The 18828-nt window shown below is 39.1% G+C and overlaps 2 protein-coding genes across 4 annotated transcripts; both read right to left on the reverse strand.

Annotated features, from left to right (window-relative positions):
• Positions 1 to 1723: 1723 nt before the first annotated feature.
• On the reverse strand, positions 1724 to 3972 carry clec3ba (C-type lectin domain family 3, member Ba). The gene is made up of 3 exons (XM_041794160.1): positions 3794 to 3972; positions 3593 to 3688; positions 1724 to 2266 (listed from the first exon to the last, which is right to left on the reverse strand). The coding sequence occupies exons 1-3, from the start codon at positions 3888 to 3890 to the stop codon at positions 1866 to 1868; spliced, it is 594 nt and encodes a 197-aa protein (XP_041650094.1). The 5' UTR covers positions 3891 to 3972; the 3' UTR covers positions 1724 to 1865.
• A 1454-nt stretch (positions 3973 to 5426) lies between these two features.
• Positions 5427 to 18752, reverse strand: fez2a (fasciculation and elongation protein zeta 2a). Of its 3 annotated transcripts, XM_041793015.1 has the most exons (10): positions 18243 to 18752; positions 14761 to 14869; positions 14460 to 14576; positions 14156 to 14288; positions 13734 to 13999; positions 13464 to 13544; positions 13246 to 13321; positions 13099 to 13164; positions 10798 to 10823; positions 5427 to 6570 (listed from the first exon to the last, which is right to left on the reverse strand). In XM_041793015.1, exons 1-9 carry the CDS (start codon positions 18596 to 18598, stop codon positions 10813 to 10815), a joined length of 1215 nt encoding a protein of 404 aa, XP_041648949.1. In that variant the 5' UTR covers positions 18599 to 18752; the 3' UTR covers positions 5427 to 6570; positions 10798 to 10812. The 3 variants fall into 3 exon arrangements, with proteins under 3 accessions (XP_041648949.1, XP_041648948.1, XP_041648950.1); XM_041793014.1 differs by lacking the exon at positions 10798 to 10823 and having other exon boundaries at positions 18243 to 18749; XM_041793016.1 differs by lacking the exons at positions 10798 to 10823; positions 13464 to 13544 and having other exon boundaries at positions 18243 to 18745.
• Positions 18753 to 18828: the final 76 nt, after the last annotated feature.

Here is an 18828-nt window from a genome sequence, read left to right on the forward strand (position 1 = left end):
AAAGCCATCCAGTGGTGTTTACCTTGAAGCACAGGGATTGGTTGGGGGGGGGGGGGGCAGTTTTAAAATTATGTAAAATATAATGTCTGATGAGTTTAGCTTATATAATGACAATGGCTTAGCCAAGAAAATGTGAGCTTAAGAAAGATGAAGAACAATAGTTTATACCAAGCTGCATAAATGTACCTGATACTTGTATTTCTCTCTTGCAAGCAGTGTTCATGAGTACAGTTGCAAGAAAAAATATGTGAACCCTTTGGGATTTCTTGGATTTCTGCATAAATTGGTCATTGGTCATTAGTCATTGTTCTGATCATCATCTAAGTCACAACAACAGACAAACACAGTCTGCTTGAACTAATACTGCACAAAAAATGATATGTTTTCATGTTTTTATTGAACAAATCATGTAAGCGCAGGGTGGAAAAAGTATGTAAACCCCTAGGCTATTGACTGGTTGACCCTCCTTTGGCAGCAATAACCTCAACCAAACGTTTCCTGTAGTTGCAGATCAGACCTGCACAACGGTCAGGAGGAATATTGGACCATTCCTCTTTATAAAACTTTCAGTTCAGCAATATTCTTGGGATGCCTGATGTGAATCGCTCTCTTGAGGTCATGCCACAGCATCTCAATCAGGTTAAGGTCAGGACTCTGACTGGGCCACTACAGAAAACATGTTTTCTCCTGTTGAAGCCGTTCTGTTGTTGATTTACTTCTATGCTTTGGGTCATTGTCCTGTTGCATCACCCATCCTCTGTTGAGCTTCAGTTGGCGGACAGATGGTCTTAAGTTTTCCTGCAAAATGTCTTGATAAACTTGGGAATTCATTTTTTTCATTAATGACAGCAATCCGTCCAGGCCCTGAGGCAGCTAAGCAGCCCCAAACCATGATGGCCCCTCCACCATATTTCACAGGTGGGATGAGGTTTTGATGTTGGTGTGCTGTGCCTTTCTTTCTCCACACATAGTGTTGTGTGTTCCCTCCAGACAACTCAGTTTTGGTTTCATCTGTCCACAGAATATTTTGCCAGTAGTGCTGTGGAACAACCGGGTGCTCTTTTGCAAACTTCAAATGTGCAGCAATGTTTTTTGGACAGCAGTGGCTTCCTCCATGGTGTCCTCCCATGAACTCCATTCTTTTTTAATGTTTTACTTATTGTAGATTTGTCAACACAAATGTTAGCATGTGCCAGAGATTTCTGTAAGTCTTTAGCTGACACTCTAGGATTCTTCTTCGCCTCATTGAGCATTCTGCGTTGTGTTCTTGCAGTCATCTTTACAGGACGACCACGCCTAGGGAGAGTAGCAACAGTGCTGAACTTTCTCCATTTGTAGACAGTCTGTCTTACTGTGGACACATGAACATCAAGGCTTTTAGAGATACTTTTGTAACACTTTCCAGCATCATGCAAGTCGACAATTCTTGATTGTAGGTCTTCTGAGAGCTCTTTTGTGTCAGGCATGGTTCACATCAGGCAATGCTTCTTGAGAAGAGTAAATTCAAAACTGGTGTGTGTTTTTTATAGGGCAGGGCAGCTTTAACCAACACATCCAATCTCATCACATTGACTGGACTCAGAGGTTGGCTGACTCCTGGCTCCAGTTAGCTCTTGGAGAAGTCTTTAGCCTAGGGGTTCACATACTTTTTCCACCCTGCACTGTGAATGTTTACATGTTTTGTTCAATAAAAACATGGAAACATATCATTTTTTGTGCGGTATTAGTTTAAGCAGACTGTGTTTGTCTATTAGATGAAGATCAGAACATATTTTATGACCAATTTATGCAGAAATCCAAGAAAACCCAAAGGCTTCACATGCTTTTTCTTGCAACTGTATGTATCTGCTCGGACTGAAATCCTCTCAGACAATGTTGAATTCACACACTGAAGCCTTCTCAGCTCTGCAGCTCTCATCGAACCACTTCCCATTAGCAGTGGTGGAGAGGAGGGCGCAGTTGTGGCTGCGGCCTCCGTCTGGCTGCAGGGTGATCTCTGTCTCCCAGTTCTTGAAGCGTACACCCGAGCCGGACTGGTCCACCCACTGGCCTTCAGTCACCATGTCGTTGATACCCAGCCAAACTTGCTCCTCGGGGCCGATGCTCTGCCGGACGTAGCTGTAGAGCTGGTCGTTCTCATCTCCGGTCAGAGGAGTGACCAGACTGCCTCCTTTGGCGATGCAGTCATCGCTGGCTGCGTGGAAGCTCTTCTTCACCGGGTCAGCCAGGAAACATTTACCGAGGATCTTTGTGCCTCGCAGACAAACTGAGGGGCAAAAAGAGACTCAGGTGTGAATGTTGGTCTAACAGTCACTCAGTATGGTGACATACAGTAAGAATACTTTTATCCAGCTTGAGTGACACCCAAAAGTAGATTTATAATGACAGTTTCATATTATTTCAGACTATAGTCTTGCTAAATCAACTTTCTCAAAGTTGGACAAGCAGTTTTGAGCCTCAATTGGACCCAAACTGGATAAGGCATTCTCCACAGCTCAAACACCGGGCTTTGATGAGCATAATTGCTGATGGGCTAAGTTAGTCACTTGTTCACTTAGTTGGTAGATTTGCTCTCCTTTGACCAAATGTCCTTGGCCAAATTAACCACGCTGGTTGGATTTAATAGCTTTAAGCTAACAGCAGCTGCAGTTTAATTCATCAGCTTATAAGGAAATGGATGGTAAGACTCTAATTTGTAAGAAATGCTGGATTTTAATGTGGTTTCTGATGAGAACAGACTGCTGGTTAGCGATTTGTTGTAATAACTTGGTGGGGTTTTTGTAGGAGATGTTATTTGGCTGTTATATGGTAGTGGCTGATGTGCTAATGGGTTAAATGAGAGCTAAGTGTTGTTGTTTCCTTATTAAACACAGCAGCCTGTATGTTAGTAACAGCTTTTCATTATGTTTGTTAAAAAACTTACATAGATAACATAATAACTTCATAGTCATTTTCAAGGTCATTTAATTTGTAATCTGAGTTAACAAGCAGGCTGTAAGAGGGAAACAATGGCTAAGGTTTACTGTCGCAGCTGGATTACCGTCTTTGACTCTGTACAGGTTCAGACAGGAATATGACCCAAGGAGGACAAACATAGAGTGGAACAACATTAATCCCATACAGCAGGCTAATTTAGTACATGATTACATTTTAAGATAATGTTGAGTTAGCTTTAATTTTATGTGTTAGCATTAGTCCTCTACTGGCTAAACTAAGTCTGTCCCTGTTCTCAGTCTTCCACACAGTTTTATTTGTATACAATATCTTTCCTCTTGGGTTTTCAGCTTTGGAAAGTGAAGTTTGCTTGACTTTACAATGCATGCAGAATCTGATAAACTGAGACCTTTTTAAACCCACAAAACATAAATTTGAAATAAAGCTTTGTACAGCCTTTTTCGATTCTTAAACCAAAGAAATCTAACTAGTTAAAGTATTTCCCAGTATAAAGTTTTAATTCAGAGAAATTGCATGTAAGATGAGGCAAAAACCAATGCTGTGTCAAAATTAAGCCAATCAAAATAAATTTAAAAATCCCTTCAAAATAAATCAGAATCATCAGTTATTTATGAAGAAATCTCTGCAGAACAAATACCTGTCTGTAAAGCTTGCTGCTCTTTCAGCAAATTCAGCTCTTGTATGATGTCATTTATCTGTCTCTTCAGCTCCTCAATCGCAGCGCTGTTTGAATCTGTTGAAGAAAGAAATGCAGAATATACTCCCAGAATTCTGTTTCCCAGGACTGCCAAATTTATAACAACTAAGTACGAGTAAAGATGTTACGGACAGCCCCTACCTTTCTTTCCGTTCCTTCTCTTGGAGGAGGTCTGCTGGAGTGTGCCGCGTGCCAGCAGGAGAAGACAGAACATCAAGAGAAGCCCCCTAACTACCATGGTGCCATAAAATCTCTTTCAATCCTCTGTAAAGACACAATGTTTATGCAGCAGCACAATGCCCCTCTCAGCTCTGAGCTCTGGCCAGACAGACTGTTTTGTTTCTGAGTTGTATGAGGAAATCTTATCTCAGAGAGAACAAATGTTTTACAGATGTTTAGCAGCCGTTTGTGTTGCTTTTGAGACTGAAGGGAGATGGATGGGGATCAAGATCAAGGGGGTTTAACAGCATTTAGACAAGCATGACTTAGGCTCCATATGCTTGTAGGTTACTGATTAATTATAGCAGAGCCTTGCTATCTGTCGATCTGTGTGTGCCTAACTATCACGTGTTACATCAATTGCTCTCTTTACTGATTGAACTAATTCTCTATCTATGATCTTTTGGAGGAGCATGAAGCCATTAGAATGCAAATAGTTTCACCACAGCGTTTAAGAGCTGCTTGCTAATTGAACTGTGGGTTTCTCTCTTCAAAGCGCCTGATGTGTTTCTACTGAGGCACCATTAGGCCAGAGGTTGGATGTTTTGGGGTTTGTCCACAGAGCACATCTGGATCTCCTCAGTCAGCTGGATGGGGTGCAGCTGACACGTGGCAGAGACTTATATAATGATCAAATTCTGATGGGAAATGAATATTTGTTTATGTTTAATCTCTTTTCTGTTGGACTGCACTAAAATAACCCCTATGAGCTATGAGGAACAGCAAATATGACAAATTAAAGTTATGCAACAGAGAACTCCTCAAACAACCCACTTGACTTTCAGTGTTGGGACCAGCCATGTGGGAAACAAAGACTCAGACCACATGGCAGTTTTGAAGCCTGAGTCATAGTAGAATTGTAGGAAAATGGCAGACAAAAAAAAAAAAAGAAAAAATCTAGGGACTCATCCTCCCTGTAGCCCTTGCAGCACTACACACCAAGTTGTGAAAAGGGCACATTCCCCTATCTGATAGGAGGAGACCTGAAGGGGTTCCAAGACTACAAAAGCTCTCATGACCCTCTCCTCTGTGCCATACCATCACCATGCACTTTCCAGTAGCAGACAAGCTACCTTCCTCTGTGTTGCTTTGTTTTCCCCGTTAAGCATATGTTTTAGTAATCTGGCACACCAGATCAACTGTTTCACATAATATGTTTCACAATCATCAGGGAAAGCTCCATAGGAAGGGTTTGGGAAAAAAAAATTTAAAAAAATCTTGGAAGGTGATTGGAGGAATGTTCAGAATGTCTGTGACATTCATGATGGGCCAATCAGGGTGACAAGACACAGTAAAGTTGTATGCATCTGCTTCTGGTAAAATTGACGCTATACTAGAGCTATATCCGAGCTACATATCACTGCACTGGAGGCAGCCATTGCAAACAGCTTCAAGTCCAACTAAAATCCGAGCTACATATCACTGCACTGGAGGCAGCCATTGCAAACAGCTTCAAGTCCAACTAAATCCCGCCTGGAGCTACTGCCTCGTTCTCCTTAAATGATGCTGATAAAATTTCTGAGTTAGATGGGTAAAAATGTCCAGACATAGAGGGTTAAATTCAATTAATATATTTGAAATAACATATTTACAAAATAAATTAACAACAAAGCAGGCTCTGAGTAATCCAGCAGTTTGACATTCATTGAAAATAAGTCATTTATAGTATACAAAAGTTCAGGCAAAGGCAAAGGCAGCTTGTTCTTGTACAAGAATACAAACACAATAATATTATTATTGATAACGCCTAGTTATGGCGTACATACTGCCCTGTGCACAGCAGGCACGCTGACGCTCTGATTTAGAGCTCACAATCACAAAAGTTCAGACAGTGCAGGAATCAGAATTTAGTGTTCACTCTAATGCATAGTAAGATAACTTCAGTCCAGACTTCACTACAACACTCCACTTTCCATAGAATAATACCTATATGTGTCATACATAATAATGGATGTTGTGTTCTTCTGAAATGAGAGCATGAAGCTCAGTGATTTTGCTGTTACATGAAAGGCTGTGTTGAAATAAATGATGGTTTAACCTTTTGTCTGCACACACATCCATTTAATATAACAGTTTCAATTGTCTATCCATACTTTCTTATCTCTAAACGAGACCATGTGATCCTCAAGTAGTTTGAATTTCCTCTTGGGATCAACAAAACCTTTAAAAATCTCTCTTTACTCTTGTTTACAATTCTAACGTTAGAAATCACATTTTTACACTTCTTTATGACTGCCACTTATGTGTTCAACGTGCTCAGTGTGTTTTTCATTGCTTCATAGATAGCTTAGCACCTCAATTAAATACAAAGCCCTGTGCATTGCAGCTCTGCTCTTACGTATAACCAACCAGTAAAGGTTATAGTGCAGCTCTTCTGCTGGTACATCTATGTGAGTGTATTCCTCATATATCTCATCTTTTTTTCTTTTTACAATTCTCCTTCAGGTAAAAAAGTCACACTTCACAGGAACACACATAAGGTTTCAAAATCACAAGGCCCAACACAAAAAAATTAAAACCAAAAGGAGCAAATGACACAAAAAAGGTCACAACATGAGGTAAAGACATGCAGGAATAAATTAAGTGTGCTTCATGTTGGCCCAAAAAAATACAATGTGTCCTCTTCATCCATGGTGATCTGAAGCCATTACAGGGTGTCCGGCTGGCAGCGTCTGGCTGGTTTTATGTTGGGCAAAGCACTGAAATAACAGAGAAGATGAACATTAGCAGAGCTGAGCAGGCTGAAGCTTCAACAGTGACATGGCAAATTGTAAAGTAAGAGATAATACAGAAAAGGATTAGGACCAGGCAGGAGAAAGACGTTTGAGAGGAGGAATAATTTGTTTTTGGTTATGCACAAAAAGTCAAAAAAACGGCAACAATGTTAAAATTATAGGATCGACTACAAACCCAGTTTAAAAAAAAAAAAAAGTCAATTCAATGTGAATAAAAATAGATTATAGTGGTTTGCAAACCACTTTTAACCTGTATTATAATGCACATTGTTTATACACACATTCTGAAACGGATGCCTGCAACATGTTGCAAAAAGGTTGGGACAGGAGCATGTTACCATGGTATTTACAATTTTTCTTCTATCAACACTTTATAAGAGTCTGGTGACTAAACACATTGTTTATTTAAGTATTAAAAGAGGAATCATTTCCCATGCTTGTTTGATGTACATCTTAACACCTGTTGTATCATATCTAATACATACTTTTATGATACCTCTAGCTAATCAATATGCTCAATAAATTACTCAAAAAAAATTCCTAAATACAATCTGATAAATGATAAAAATGCCCTCAAGTAGGATTATCAGTTACCAAAAACACTCAATGAATGAAATGAGATACTAAAAATATATTTGTTAAATTTTATGGAAATTTTGATTTTTTTGAATTTCAGTAGAAAGTTAAATAAACATTTCAGTTCCAAAAAATGAGAATTTTCTTTATTATTTGTGTTTTCAGGCTTTAAAGGGTTAAGTTTCCCAACAGAGTGAGATCTTATTGTATTTTAGTGCTTCTTATTAGCTAAACAATTTTTTTTCACTAGAGACTGGCCTGCATGAAGGTCAGTCTAGTACCCACTCTCTTTTACTGTTTAATGTTTTGTTTTGTTTAATATGCAGGTCAATATAATATCATATATAATACTATATATCTACCATACTACTACTATTATGTCTACTATACTACTATCTACTATACTAAACTATACTATACATCAGTATATATACTAACAAATTGGTTCTGTCAAGGTTTAAGTTCCAGCTACAATAGGGCACCCTGGCATCGGATTAACTGTACTCTTGTGAATCTTAGGTAGTGTATAGAATACAGGGCGAACAGGATACTTTTGGGTTAAAAATTCAAGTTCATTACCAGAGATCCAAGACTCAATAAATGCCTTATTCAAAAAGGAGGATATTTCATTGGAGAATCTCGCCTTAGGGTCTGAAGATAGAGGAGTATAGAATTCACTATCGCTTAGGTGTCTCATAATTTCAGATCTGTAACAGTCTTTATTTTGTATCACAACCACTCCACCCTTATCTGCTTTCCGGATCACAATAGAATCATCATGGGAAAGCTCTAACAGCGCCTTATTTTCTTCTTGGCTGATGTTAGAATAAAGTCTCTTTTTGTTTTGTGTGAGTACCTCATTATGCGATTCCTGGTCTACCAGCCTGCATAAGGTGAAAACGGAGGAGTTCAGAGCAGGCGGAGCAAAGGTGCTCTTTACTTTCAGTTTCACTTGGTGTCAAAACTCCCCTCTTATTTAAAAGACACTACAGATTTTCTGAATAAAATAAAAGACATCAAGGATATTAATGAAAATGATTGGCTTTGCACAATGGATGTCACCAGCTTAAACACCAGTGTGCCTCACAATGAAGGTCTTGAAGCTCTGACCTTTTATCTTGAAAGAAGGCAAGACCCTATTCCTCCCACAAAATTGTTAGTGGATATGGTTGATTTGATACTGCATAGAAATTATTTCAGGTTTGAGAACGCCTTTTATCTGCAGCGTCACAGAGCAAGTATGGGGAGCCCCTGCTCTCCCAATTATGCAAACCTGGTTACGGGCAAGTTTGAAGATGATTTTGTATACAACAATAATCCCTTTCTTTCACTACTGACATGCTGGTTCCGTTTTATTGTTTATGTGTTTTTCATTTTTAGTGGAACTCAGGATCAATTAGAAGACTTTGCAAGTTACATCAACTCAAGAATGCCTACCATAAAGTTCACTTTAGATTTTAATCAAAAGTCGGTATCCTTTTTAGATGATCTTGTTAATAAATCTGAGCAGTTGTTAACTAGGGTGTATAGGAAGAAGACAGATACTAACAGCTCTTTAGATTTTAAGAGTTGTCATCCCCCTTCTCTTAAAAAAAGCCTTCTATACAGTCAATTTTTAAGGATCAGGAGAATATGTAACACTGATGATGCTTTTAAGGAACAAGCGGCTAAGGACAATAAATCGTCAGTAGCCAGACATTTCAATGAGATGGGACACAAAGTGTGCACTTTAAGATGTCAAGGTATTGAGGAGGTCAAAATCCCTAGGAGAGGGGGGAACAGGGACAAATTATTTCTCCAAAGGGAGGTTTTCTGGAAACACTGCAAACAGATCACCCAAAAGGTCTAAATGAGGAGCTCCTACTAGGATGTTTTTTGTAATAGATGTAGTTTTGTGCTCGTTGTACTTGTGTATCTTCTGTACTTTTGATATTGTTCTTATAAAGCAGCATGCCAGTTTGTTGGCTTTTCTGGTGTCCCCGAGGTTAACTAATTATTGACTGCATGTTTATAGATGGGGGACTTCTCTTGGGTAACGACATAGGCCTAGCAACTAGGACTGATAAATTAAATAACACTGTTGTTCATATATTTTGTTATCTTCATTATTATTTTTATTCTCCCATTAGTATTATCTTAATAACCACTTTTTTAAATACATTTTTTTAATTACTCTTAGTTATTTTTGTTTTTTGCTTTGGTTATCATGATAGGCATTATTACTCTACTTTTGTGTAAGGCTTTCGAAGCCCATGAGACATCTACCTCCCTTTTTATTCTCAGCGAATACAAAGCTGTGAAATTCTAATATATTTGGAAAAACTTATGAGATATTTAAACTTAGTTTAATGGATTTATTCATTGAGTGACACTGCTTGCACTCTGAAAGTGCTCTGGCTGTGCGTGAAGGTGCTCTGTCTCCAACATTGGAGATGTGGGTGTCACTGTGTTGTTCCAGAGCTGTTTACAGCGAAATGCCCATTAAACTTGGTTACTTGGTTAGTTTTTGCTGTTTAAAGCAGAATCAGGAGAACTACTTCAGTCTCAAAAATTTAAAAGCATATTTAAGCTCTGAACTATAGCTAGATTTTTTTGCATTTAAGAATCTGTCTTTTTGTTGTTGTTGTTAAAGCACTTTGTCAGGAGTATCTCAGGGAGCCATCCTGCAAATTGGCTGAATAATAAGGAGAAACAATCTAAATGCATAGGCTATTTCTTTTATGCACTGTGGAGCTCAGTGTCAGCAGGTTATTTTGCTGCTTTTTATTGCCCTCAAAGATGCAGATGACTTTGGCTGTAGTGTTAAAAATACATGTAGCATGTAATGCACATGTAACCCAAAGACATTACTGTAAGTTTTTCATTAGTGTATGGCTGTATTTGATAAAACAATACATCCTTCATTTCTGATAAAAATCAAATGTTTTGTCTGTTTTTGTCTGTTTTGAGTTTTAAAATAAAGGCACATTGGATATCGGCAAAAATCCAATATCGTGCATCCCTACTTTTTTGGAATTAGGGTTTAAAATCAATCAAGTGAGCAGTTGCACAACTTTAGAAATTTGCCCTTAACACTAAACTTTTCTTTATCAAAATAGAAAAAAGATTTTTTTTATAACTCTGTGTCATAACTTTAATTATTGTAACTTTTTTTCTTGATATTGACTTTTTCTTAAAGTACATAAAAATTTCTCCCCCTCTCAAATGCATTTTTCCTGCTTGGCCCTGATTGTCTTCTGTAAGATAAACGTGAGGTAAAAGCAGAGTAAAAATGTACCTTTTAGCACTGGTTAGTACTTTATATCTTCATAATAAAACACCATACTGGTATTAAAATTTAGAGGACGAAGGTGAATTCTTGCAGTGTTATTTTTAGATAACAGAAAGTCATTAAACTATAAACATCAGGGTAAACATGTGAGTCTTTTTTGGTGAGTGCTGACACTAAAAGGGATAAACCATGCTGCAGAGTGTCACCATATGGGAAAAGGGGGAAGTGAGCAGAGAACATCAGGGTAAGATTGCACTACAGTTTAGTGGTAGTAGGGGGTGCTCTTCCAATGTGAACTGCAACACCACAACAGTGCACACATCACATGTGAAGGTGTCACAAACCTCCTCATCCATCGCTCACACCAGAGCTAGTGAGCGCAAGGCGGTAAGTTTGATCACAGGAAGTGGAGACAGAAAAGATGACAGAATGAAAGCAGAACACGAGTAAAAGGAAGTACAAAAAAATGGTAGCCTGACAACCAAACTGTTGGTCTGGCTTAAATTATGCATACAATATTTCTTAAAGCACAGGCTGGTTTCTGTTTTTCAGAGTAGTAACATTTAAAAACTTCCGATTTCTGATTCAGCTGCTGACCTTTTCACTACTCTTAAGTATTCCAGCAACAAATGCCCATTCAGGAACAATAAAAAGCTGCTATATTAAGATAAGAGGGGGCCTCCATAGTGTTGCAAAAATGTGTTACAAGTACAAAAAGTTTGATTAATTTGATGTTAAAAATGTAATTGAGAGAAAAATAAAACAAGATTAGGAACAAGCAGAAGAACAAATGGATAAACACCAGTAAAGTAAAAACAGTCAAACACTGAGGGTGTGATCTGCAAAAAGATTGCTCAGCTTTTTTGCCAAGTCTCCACTTGAGGCTGGCTGTAGAAGTCACCTACACACTCTGAGTGTGTAGTGCTGATTCCTATGATCAAAATAAGAATGTCTACAACCTGGTTTTTGCTCCGATAGTTCCCATCTTCATAGGCACACACTTTAAGGAGGTAAATTCTTTTATAACCCATCTATTTTGGTATTAAGATGGATATTAGTTATGTAGGGTGTAGGTGCGTGGCTGATATGACTACAAGCCGGCACAGTGTAACTGTATGCCTGGAGACAGACTAAGTCTGAGAGAGTGTTTTTCAAAATAGCATGCTAAATTTGTTCAAATGGGTCAAAATGACACACACTTAAGCCTCGTTTCCACCATGTGGTCCGGTTTGATTGAGTATGGTTTGGTATGGTTCAGTATGCTAAACACCAAAATAATTTGCGTTTTCACGGACACCCATACCTTCACTTGGTCAGTTTGCCTGTACAAGGTATTACAAGGTTTAGCTTTTTTTTTTTTTTAATTAAACTTTATTCATAAACAAAGTTAGAGGTCTTATCTGGGATTAAATTATGTATAAACCTGTTTTAAAAGTGGTCACATGAACGGTGGCTCAATTTAGCTTTGTTAGCTCTAGCTAAAGCTAACATAGCTATACTAGCTATGTAATTACATCACTACACAGTAATGGGAGCTTTAGCAAATGTAGCTAAAGCTAACTTAGCTATGCAGATAATGTAGATACGTAGCTTAAGTAGCGGCATTGTGAGCTAAGCTTTAGCTCTGTTAGCTTCGTAGCTGCATAAGCAGCACTGTTATCTAAGCAGCTTACACAGCTGACAGAGCTATGGAAGCTACACTTGGTGCATTACAATGTTTTTATGTAGGATGAGCTTTTTTTCCCTGTAAGCAGACTGTTTACTTGGCCTTATTAAATGTTTTGTAATCAGGTTTTACCGGTCAGGTTTTTGACCTTAACTGTTGGTATCCTAATCGTTACCCTAACCCTAAACAGAAGTGTAATTCAAATACATTTCAAAAGTTTTGGCGTGTATTTCCGCTCTGAGATGTACATAGTCTCAAATAAACCGTTGTGATGTTGGTCATCAGAAATTAACGGGCTACAGCCAAACTGTCTTGAACTCTTCAGTGATCAGAAAAACAGTTCTGTCTCTGTATGACTTAGAGATTTATAAGAAGTAAATATGATTTTGACGTTACTATCATCCATACAATCAGAGCCAAACCAGTGCAGGGTGGCTCGACACTTCATCCACATTTGTGGAGACAGTCTGAAACTAAACGCATAATAAGGATGCAAGTTTTTTTTTTTTTTTAATCTTTGCCTGCTAAAAAAAGTTTCACCTTTTTGGGCGTGTTTGATTATCGACACCTGAATATTGTCAGCGCTGTTTTTCTTTTGAATAGTCCTTAGAGCAGAAAGTGGAAGCATATGATGCACCATTTTTGGAATTACTCGCACCACAATTCATTCTTAGTGTATCAGGCCCTGAGAAAATGAGAGAACTGATAGCTGTAATGCCAAGCAACATCTCAATGTAACTGATATTGTGCTTAAAAAAGGTTTAGGAAATAATATTCAATAGTTTTAATACTTAAAATAATGCAATTAAAGATGTGGAAGACAGATATTGACTTTCAATGGGTTGTGAAATGAAAAGCCAGTGTTTTTTTTTTTTAAATCTTACTGGCATAGGCATAATTGATCTGTCATGTATGATCATTTTAGGTCTACACAGGCATACTGTCATGTCACAAACTACTGCAAAGTAGTGCAGCTCACCTTTGAGGATGTAGTCTGTTAAGAGGCTGGGCACCTTGTCACTGTCGTCTCTCATTGCTTGTAAAACTGCAAGATAGCAGAAGTAGAGACATTACTAAATCAGTCAAAGCTGTTTAAATTTCAGAACTGTGTAGATAAAGAACTCACTTTTGGTCAGGATCTGGAGGTCCTCTAGTGATGGAGGATGTCCTTTTTTCTCATATGGGATGACTGTGGTCAAATACTGAAAACCATCAAAGGAGACTGAGTTAAGAACTCAAGTTAAGGTGAATGTTTCTATGTTATTACATTCATATCCAGGGTAGATTTAATCACAGAAAAGAGGAAGAAAAAGCTGAGCAGCCAAGAGAGAAACACCAAGTAACCTGTCTTTCACTGCACCCGCTCCCAAAAGTCTGTCGGAAGCTGTTCTGAATGACAGAGGAGAGTCCCTCCATGCTGAAGCGCTGAGGATGAAGGAGGGAAAGCAGAGGAAGAGGAGACAAGCAGAGGAGAGATTTCAGGAAAATACAGATAGTTGGGAAAATAAAGCGAGGAATACACGAATCAGTGGAAGGGAGGATTTTTAAGTGTTAAACAAAGATAGGGAAAACAAACCAAGGCTTGCTGTATTTCTTAAAGGATAAAGTACTCACTGATCCGAGTGTCTTCTCAGCTGGACTCTGTGACGGTCCAGCTCCACCTTTGAGCTTCTTCTTCTTCTTCAGCAGCTCCCGGTGCTCCTTCTGTCGGTTTTGTACATCAATGAGGGCTGAGATGAAGCTGTTTTTCACTTCCTTCTCAAAGTCCAGCTCATCTCTGAGTGCCAGCTGCTGCACAAGCTCCTCTGAGAACCTCCTGATGTTCGTCTCTGTCTCCTCCAGACGCTCATTCAGCTCTGCCATGCTTAGGATCCTTATCCCTGGACCACAGACACAAAAATAACTTATTACACTTTGATAACATGAATCCACTGGTACAATGGGAAACTGAAACAATAAAAGGTAGTGAATTAAAATCATAAGGTTTAAAGTTGCTGATGCTACTAAGGTGATGATGCCGATCAATACAGACTCACTTCTCTCAAAGCTGGGACTGCTGTTGGCACGCTGGACATCCAGGGAAAGCATCGAGAGGTCCGACTGAGATGGATTGTGTGCGGCATCAGTGTCAGGAGAGTCCTGCATCATCTCCTCTATCTCCTCAATAACCTGTACCCAGCATTAACAGATTCAATATATCAGAGAGGCAATGGTCTGAAGGACCCAGGGAAAATCAGTTATTAAATCTGTGAGGGGAAACGGAAGGATTAATTTCAGCCACATTAAGCTGCTGCTCTGCGTCTGCAGCAGGGATAAACTGGAGGTTAGCATGTCACTCACCTGCTCTGCTGTGAAGAGCGGCTCCTCTGCGAGGGAGGAGACAATGATGGAGTGCATGTCCAGCTGCTCCCTCAGCTCTTCGTCATCTGACAGCTCTGCCATCACATCAGTCTTCCTCTAGAGTCAGGAGCAGGATGGATGGGAGAGAATTTAATCAAAGCGCTAAAGCCTGGCATCATGAATATTTGAGATTTGTGAGATGGAGGGAGGCAGATTTGGCAATGAAGTAAAACAGTGGGGGGGGGGCAGGGGTGAATGAAAAGTGGGACAGACGTGGAGCAGAAGGGGCGGAGTCACTCACAGTTTTTGTCTCCAGGTTGAATGAAGGGACGTGGAGGGAACATGTCCGAGACTGCTTCCAGTCTACTGGCATCACATGACCGTAGTTACTTGTCAAAGCATTCCAGATTCTGAGGAGAAAAAGTGAACTTTTGTTTTAATCATAATGCTACATTATTTCAACATGATTTAGGGTTACAGACAAAGGGTATGACTGGCTTTTCAATGTGGTCAAAGTGGAAGAAATGTTGAGTGTTAGGCGCCTTTCGAAAACTGGGAAAGTAATGACACCAATGACAGGCAGTCACATGACTCACAGAAAGAGAGGTCAGGAAAGAGTCTACAATCGTCAAACATGTCGGCTTTTAAATGATTTTTAAAGCTTCTCATGTATTTCCCTCCAAATGTTTATTCCTTTTTACATTTTAAGTGCCTTGCTTCTTCTCTTTTTAATATAACTGAACGGTTTCCTCTGCTTTGTGCAGCCTGTTATTGTAACTCGTCCTCTGTTGCTCTGGAGAAAGTAACGGCAGATGTTAACTGGGGCATGGAGTTTGACAGATGTTGGCATTTACCAGGCAGAGAAGCTAAAATTAGGGCTGATGACATGCATTATAGGAAATTTAGTAATGGTTTCTTAGAAAATCTTTTTTTAAGGAAAAAAATTATTTGCCTTTTTCACCCTCACATAGAAGAAAGATTTCATAAACATTTAATGTTCATACAGAAAAATATAAGAGCACCCCTGGCCAACATTTTTGTCCTTAATCTTAGAAGAAGTTTATTACCCCTTTCTAAACTTTATATGTTTGCTGTTACAATAATAAGGGCACTGGTATGAGTTTCAAGACTTCTTATGAATCATTTTAGACATTACAGCTTTGAGTCTGAGTCATATGAACAGTAAGACTAGGTTAACCCACTTACAGAAACTGATGGGAAAAAAATGCAGTCATCGATGATATCATTAAGTACCACAGAAACACAAAGCTGTAGCAGAACATCCTGATGTAAAACTAGATTATATATTACCGCCAGTTACAATGTTTAGGGATGCACAATAGGGTTAAAAAATTTATAAAATTTTCAATATTTTTTCCCAATATTGTCAATGCGATTTAATGTGCACTAATTTTTAGGTTCCTCATCTTATGTGTAATTCAGCAAACACAAGCTAAAAAATTTTCTATATTATAACCAGCACAGTATTAGACTAGAAAAGCACTCACAGAGCACAGACCTCCACCATTAGCCCTATCTCCCAATAGTGAAGAATCCTCTAAAACTATTCCTGGATCCAGACAGTGATCTGGATCACTCCCAAAATCTAATTCGCCGATTACTCCCTCTGCGAAGGGGTGAAGACATGGTGAAGAAAAGCATTGGCTTCGCTATGTGTGGATTGTCATGGTGGAAACACCCATGGTCTCACCGGATGACTGGAAGTCATGGCAGAGGGTGAATATTCCTCTATTCCTCCCAGCATTGTGAGTATTCTCGCTGTCTTTTGCTCTGTTATGCTCCGACTCATCTCCTCGACCGGGCGTGCATCCCCTGGTGTAAAGTGGTAACAGCGCAGACCTCCGCCATTAGCCCTATCTCCCAATAGTAAAGAATACTTTTAAAAATTCCTGAATCCAGATGGTGATCTGGATCCATCCCAAAATCTAGTCAGTTCTTCCTTATGCCATTTCTGACATTTCCTGAAAATGTCATGAAAATCCATACATGACTTTTTGAGTTATGTTGCTAACAAAAAAAAACAAACAAACAAACCCACCTGATCACATAACCTCCTTGGCGATTAAAGTGAACTAGTGATGAATAATTTAAAAAAAAAAAAATCTGATTGTGATTATTTTGGATCGTATTGCAAATTTGATATTAATTGACATCCTTATTATGATTAAGAAAACATGCAAAAATAAGAAAAGTAGGATTTTGTAAACTGTTCTAAACTAAAGCCAATTGAAAGTTTGCATAGTGTGTAGTGGTTCTCAACTGGTCTAACTCCTGAGTTACAAATTGCAACCAGAATATTGTATCTCAAACTCTTCAGTCCTAACCAAGAGTTTCTAATGAAAAATGAGGCAGTTTGGACTTTAAGTGGAACAAAAGATGTGGCAAAACAAAGAGATTGAACCATTTTTTTCAAATAAAAGCACACCATAGACTTTTACCACATATATTTCCTGGTACACATCTGAAACCCAGTGAAAATGGCTTTGCAACCCACCAGTTGCACTATCTGACATTTAGAAATTGCATCAGGCCGTATTGCAATTTCATCTCATTTCCGATTATTTGTCCTGCCCTAATGCACAACACTGATTTTTTTCCACAATGTCCAATATGTTAATATTTACAAATTCATTTTGGCCAATACCAGTATTAATATGAATGTATAAATGAAGTTCTGATCTAAAACTTGAGTCCTTTGAAGAAACTCAAAAGTTAAAGGATTTAGGATGAATCAAGAAAGACTTCAGCTGATGTATGTCTGTTGGTACTGCCTTGATCTCCAAATTTTACTTGTACATACCACTGATCTTTACAGATGGTACAGGCCAATATTTACACTGAAGCAGACAAAAAATGGTGTCATTATTATCAAAAATCAGATCTACCAGTACCAATATTATGCCGGTAGCACTATTCAGCACAACTTTTGCAGTTGAGCAGAAATTGGTCTTATTCTCACAATTACTGTATTCTGACTTTAACACTTGAAATGAAAATATTATGTAATAAGTTCAATCTTTTTGAATGATGCCTTCAACATTTCCCATCTATTTTTGTCAATGACATGCAGTAAAATTGATAACAGGATTTCATAAAATTGACAATAGAGCTATAGTTTGTGGTCATGCAGAATTTCATAGCCAAAGCTCTGTCAGTCTTATTCTAAATGAGTCACCTGGGCATTTAAGTCCACAAATGAGCCAACATTTGTGTAAAACTTAAAGAAACAAAATAATCAAATTTAAAAGCTTAACCCTCAAGGGTTTTTTATGACAAATAGAAAGTGCATGTCTGAAACATTTAAAAGTAGGTTAAAATAAAGGAAAAGTACCTCATTGAGAAATTGTGTTATTACCTAAAAGACATAGCTTCAATTTAGAATTGACTATTCAGAGCAAAAACATGAATCATTTATACAGTCATATCGGCTGGTATCTGTGATAAAAGCCATTCAGGGAACAGATACCAATAGCAGGTCGATATTAGAGCACTTGTTCGGCCGAATATCTAAATCATCTATCTTTTAATGCTAGAGGAGTGATGACAGTGTTAAAGCAGACGCTGTGTTTTGATGACCTCATTAAAGATGGTGGCTGTCCCACCCGCAGCACTATCCCTTTACAACAATAAATGTAGGCTTTCTGTTTTTTATTTCGCCGCAGAATTTCCTCTTTGTTTGCCTTTACCTCTGCAGCTAAGTTCGGCATTAATATCAACACATTAAGTAAATGGTATCACCCTTGTGGACACAAAAACACTCACTCGTCTTTCTCCAGCAGGGTGTCCTCGCCGATTACACTCACGGGAGCGATGCTGTCCGTCTTTGCGTCAAAATTTTGAAAGCACGCTGAAAGCTTCTCGTCAAAGTCGTTCACTAAATCCTCCATGGACCTGAAAACACCAGTCGTCCCCGGGGAATAGCTGCCGTCGTGCAGCTCGAGAAAATCATCATCACCATCACCCGGCAGGAGCTGCAGGGCTGCTGCTGCCTCTTCTTCCCCCGCGGCGGTGGCGGCTGTGCGGCCTTTCTGCGGCAGCAGCAGCCGCTGATCCGCTACCATGCTCGGATCACTGAAAATCGGCCAGTCTTCGTCGAAATGCGCGATGGGTGCTGCCATTGCCCGGACCAGCCTAACAGTCCCGGGTTAGTGATGGATGTGTCTCGGGACTGGCAGGCCTCAGCATCCTCTCTGAATGCCTGCTACTTCCCTCCGAGAGTGAGGCTGAGCCGGACAGTATGGCTGCTCCGCTCCGGGAGGCCGACTAGTGGCTAAAAGTGACCGGATAAGTAGCAGAGGATGAGATTATGACAACGCAGGGACAGCTGCTCATTAATTATCATAGCAAT

This window comes from Cheilinus undulatus, linkage group 8 (genome assembly GCF_018320785.1).
Source record: "Cheilinus undulatus linkage group 8, ASM1832078v1, whole genome shotgun sequence".
In the NCBI taxonomy this organism is placed as follows: Eukaryota; Metazoa; Chordata; class Actinopteri; order Labriformes; family Labridae; genus Cheilinus; species Cheilinus undulatus.

Coding starts and splice junctions, on each gene's coding strand:
- clec3ba (XM_041794160.1), bottom strand. CDS start 3,890: ATGGTAGTTAGGGGGCTTCTCTTGATGTTCTGTCTTCTCCTGCTGGCA. Junction 3,689..3,793: donor GAGAAGGAACGGAAAGAAAG/GTAGGGGCTGTC, acceptor TTTCTTCAACAG/ATTCAAACAGCGCTGCGATT. Junction 2,267..3,592: donor GCAGCAAGCTTTACAGACAG/GTATTTGTTCTG, acceptor TTTGCCCCTCAG/TTTGTCTGCGAGGCACAAAG.
- fez2a (XM_041793014.1), bottom strand. CDS start 18,598: ATGGCAGCACCCATCGCGCATTTCGACGAAGACTGGCCGATTTTCAGT. Junction 14,870..18,242: donor ACCCTGCTGGAGAAAGACGA/GTGAGTGTTTTT, acceptor TTTTCTCCTCAG/AATCTGGAATGCTTTGACAA. Junction 14,289..14,459: donor CGCTCTTCACAGCAGAGCAG/GTGAGTGACATG, acceptor TGCTGGGTACAG/GTTATTGAGGAGATAGAGGA.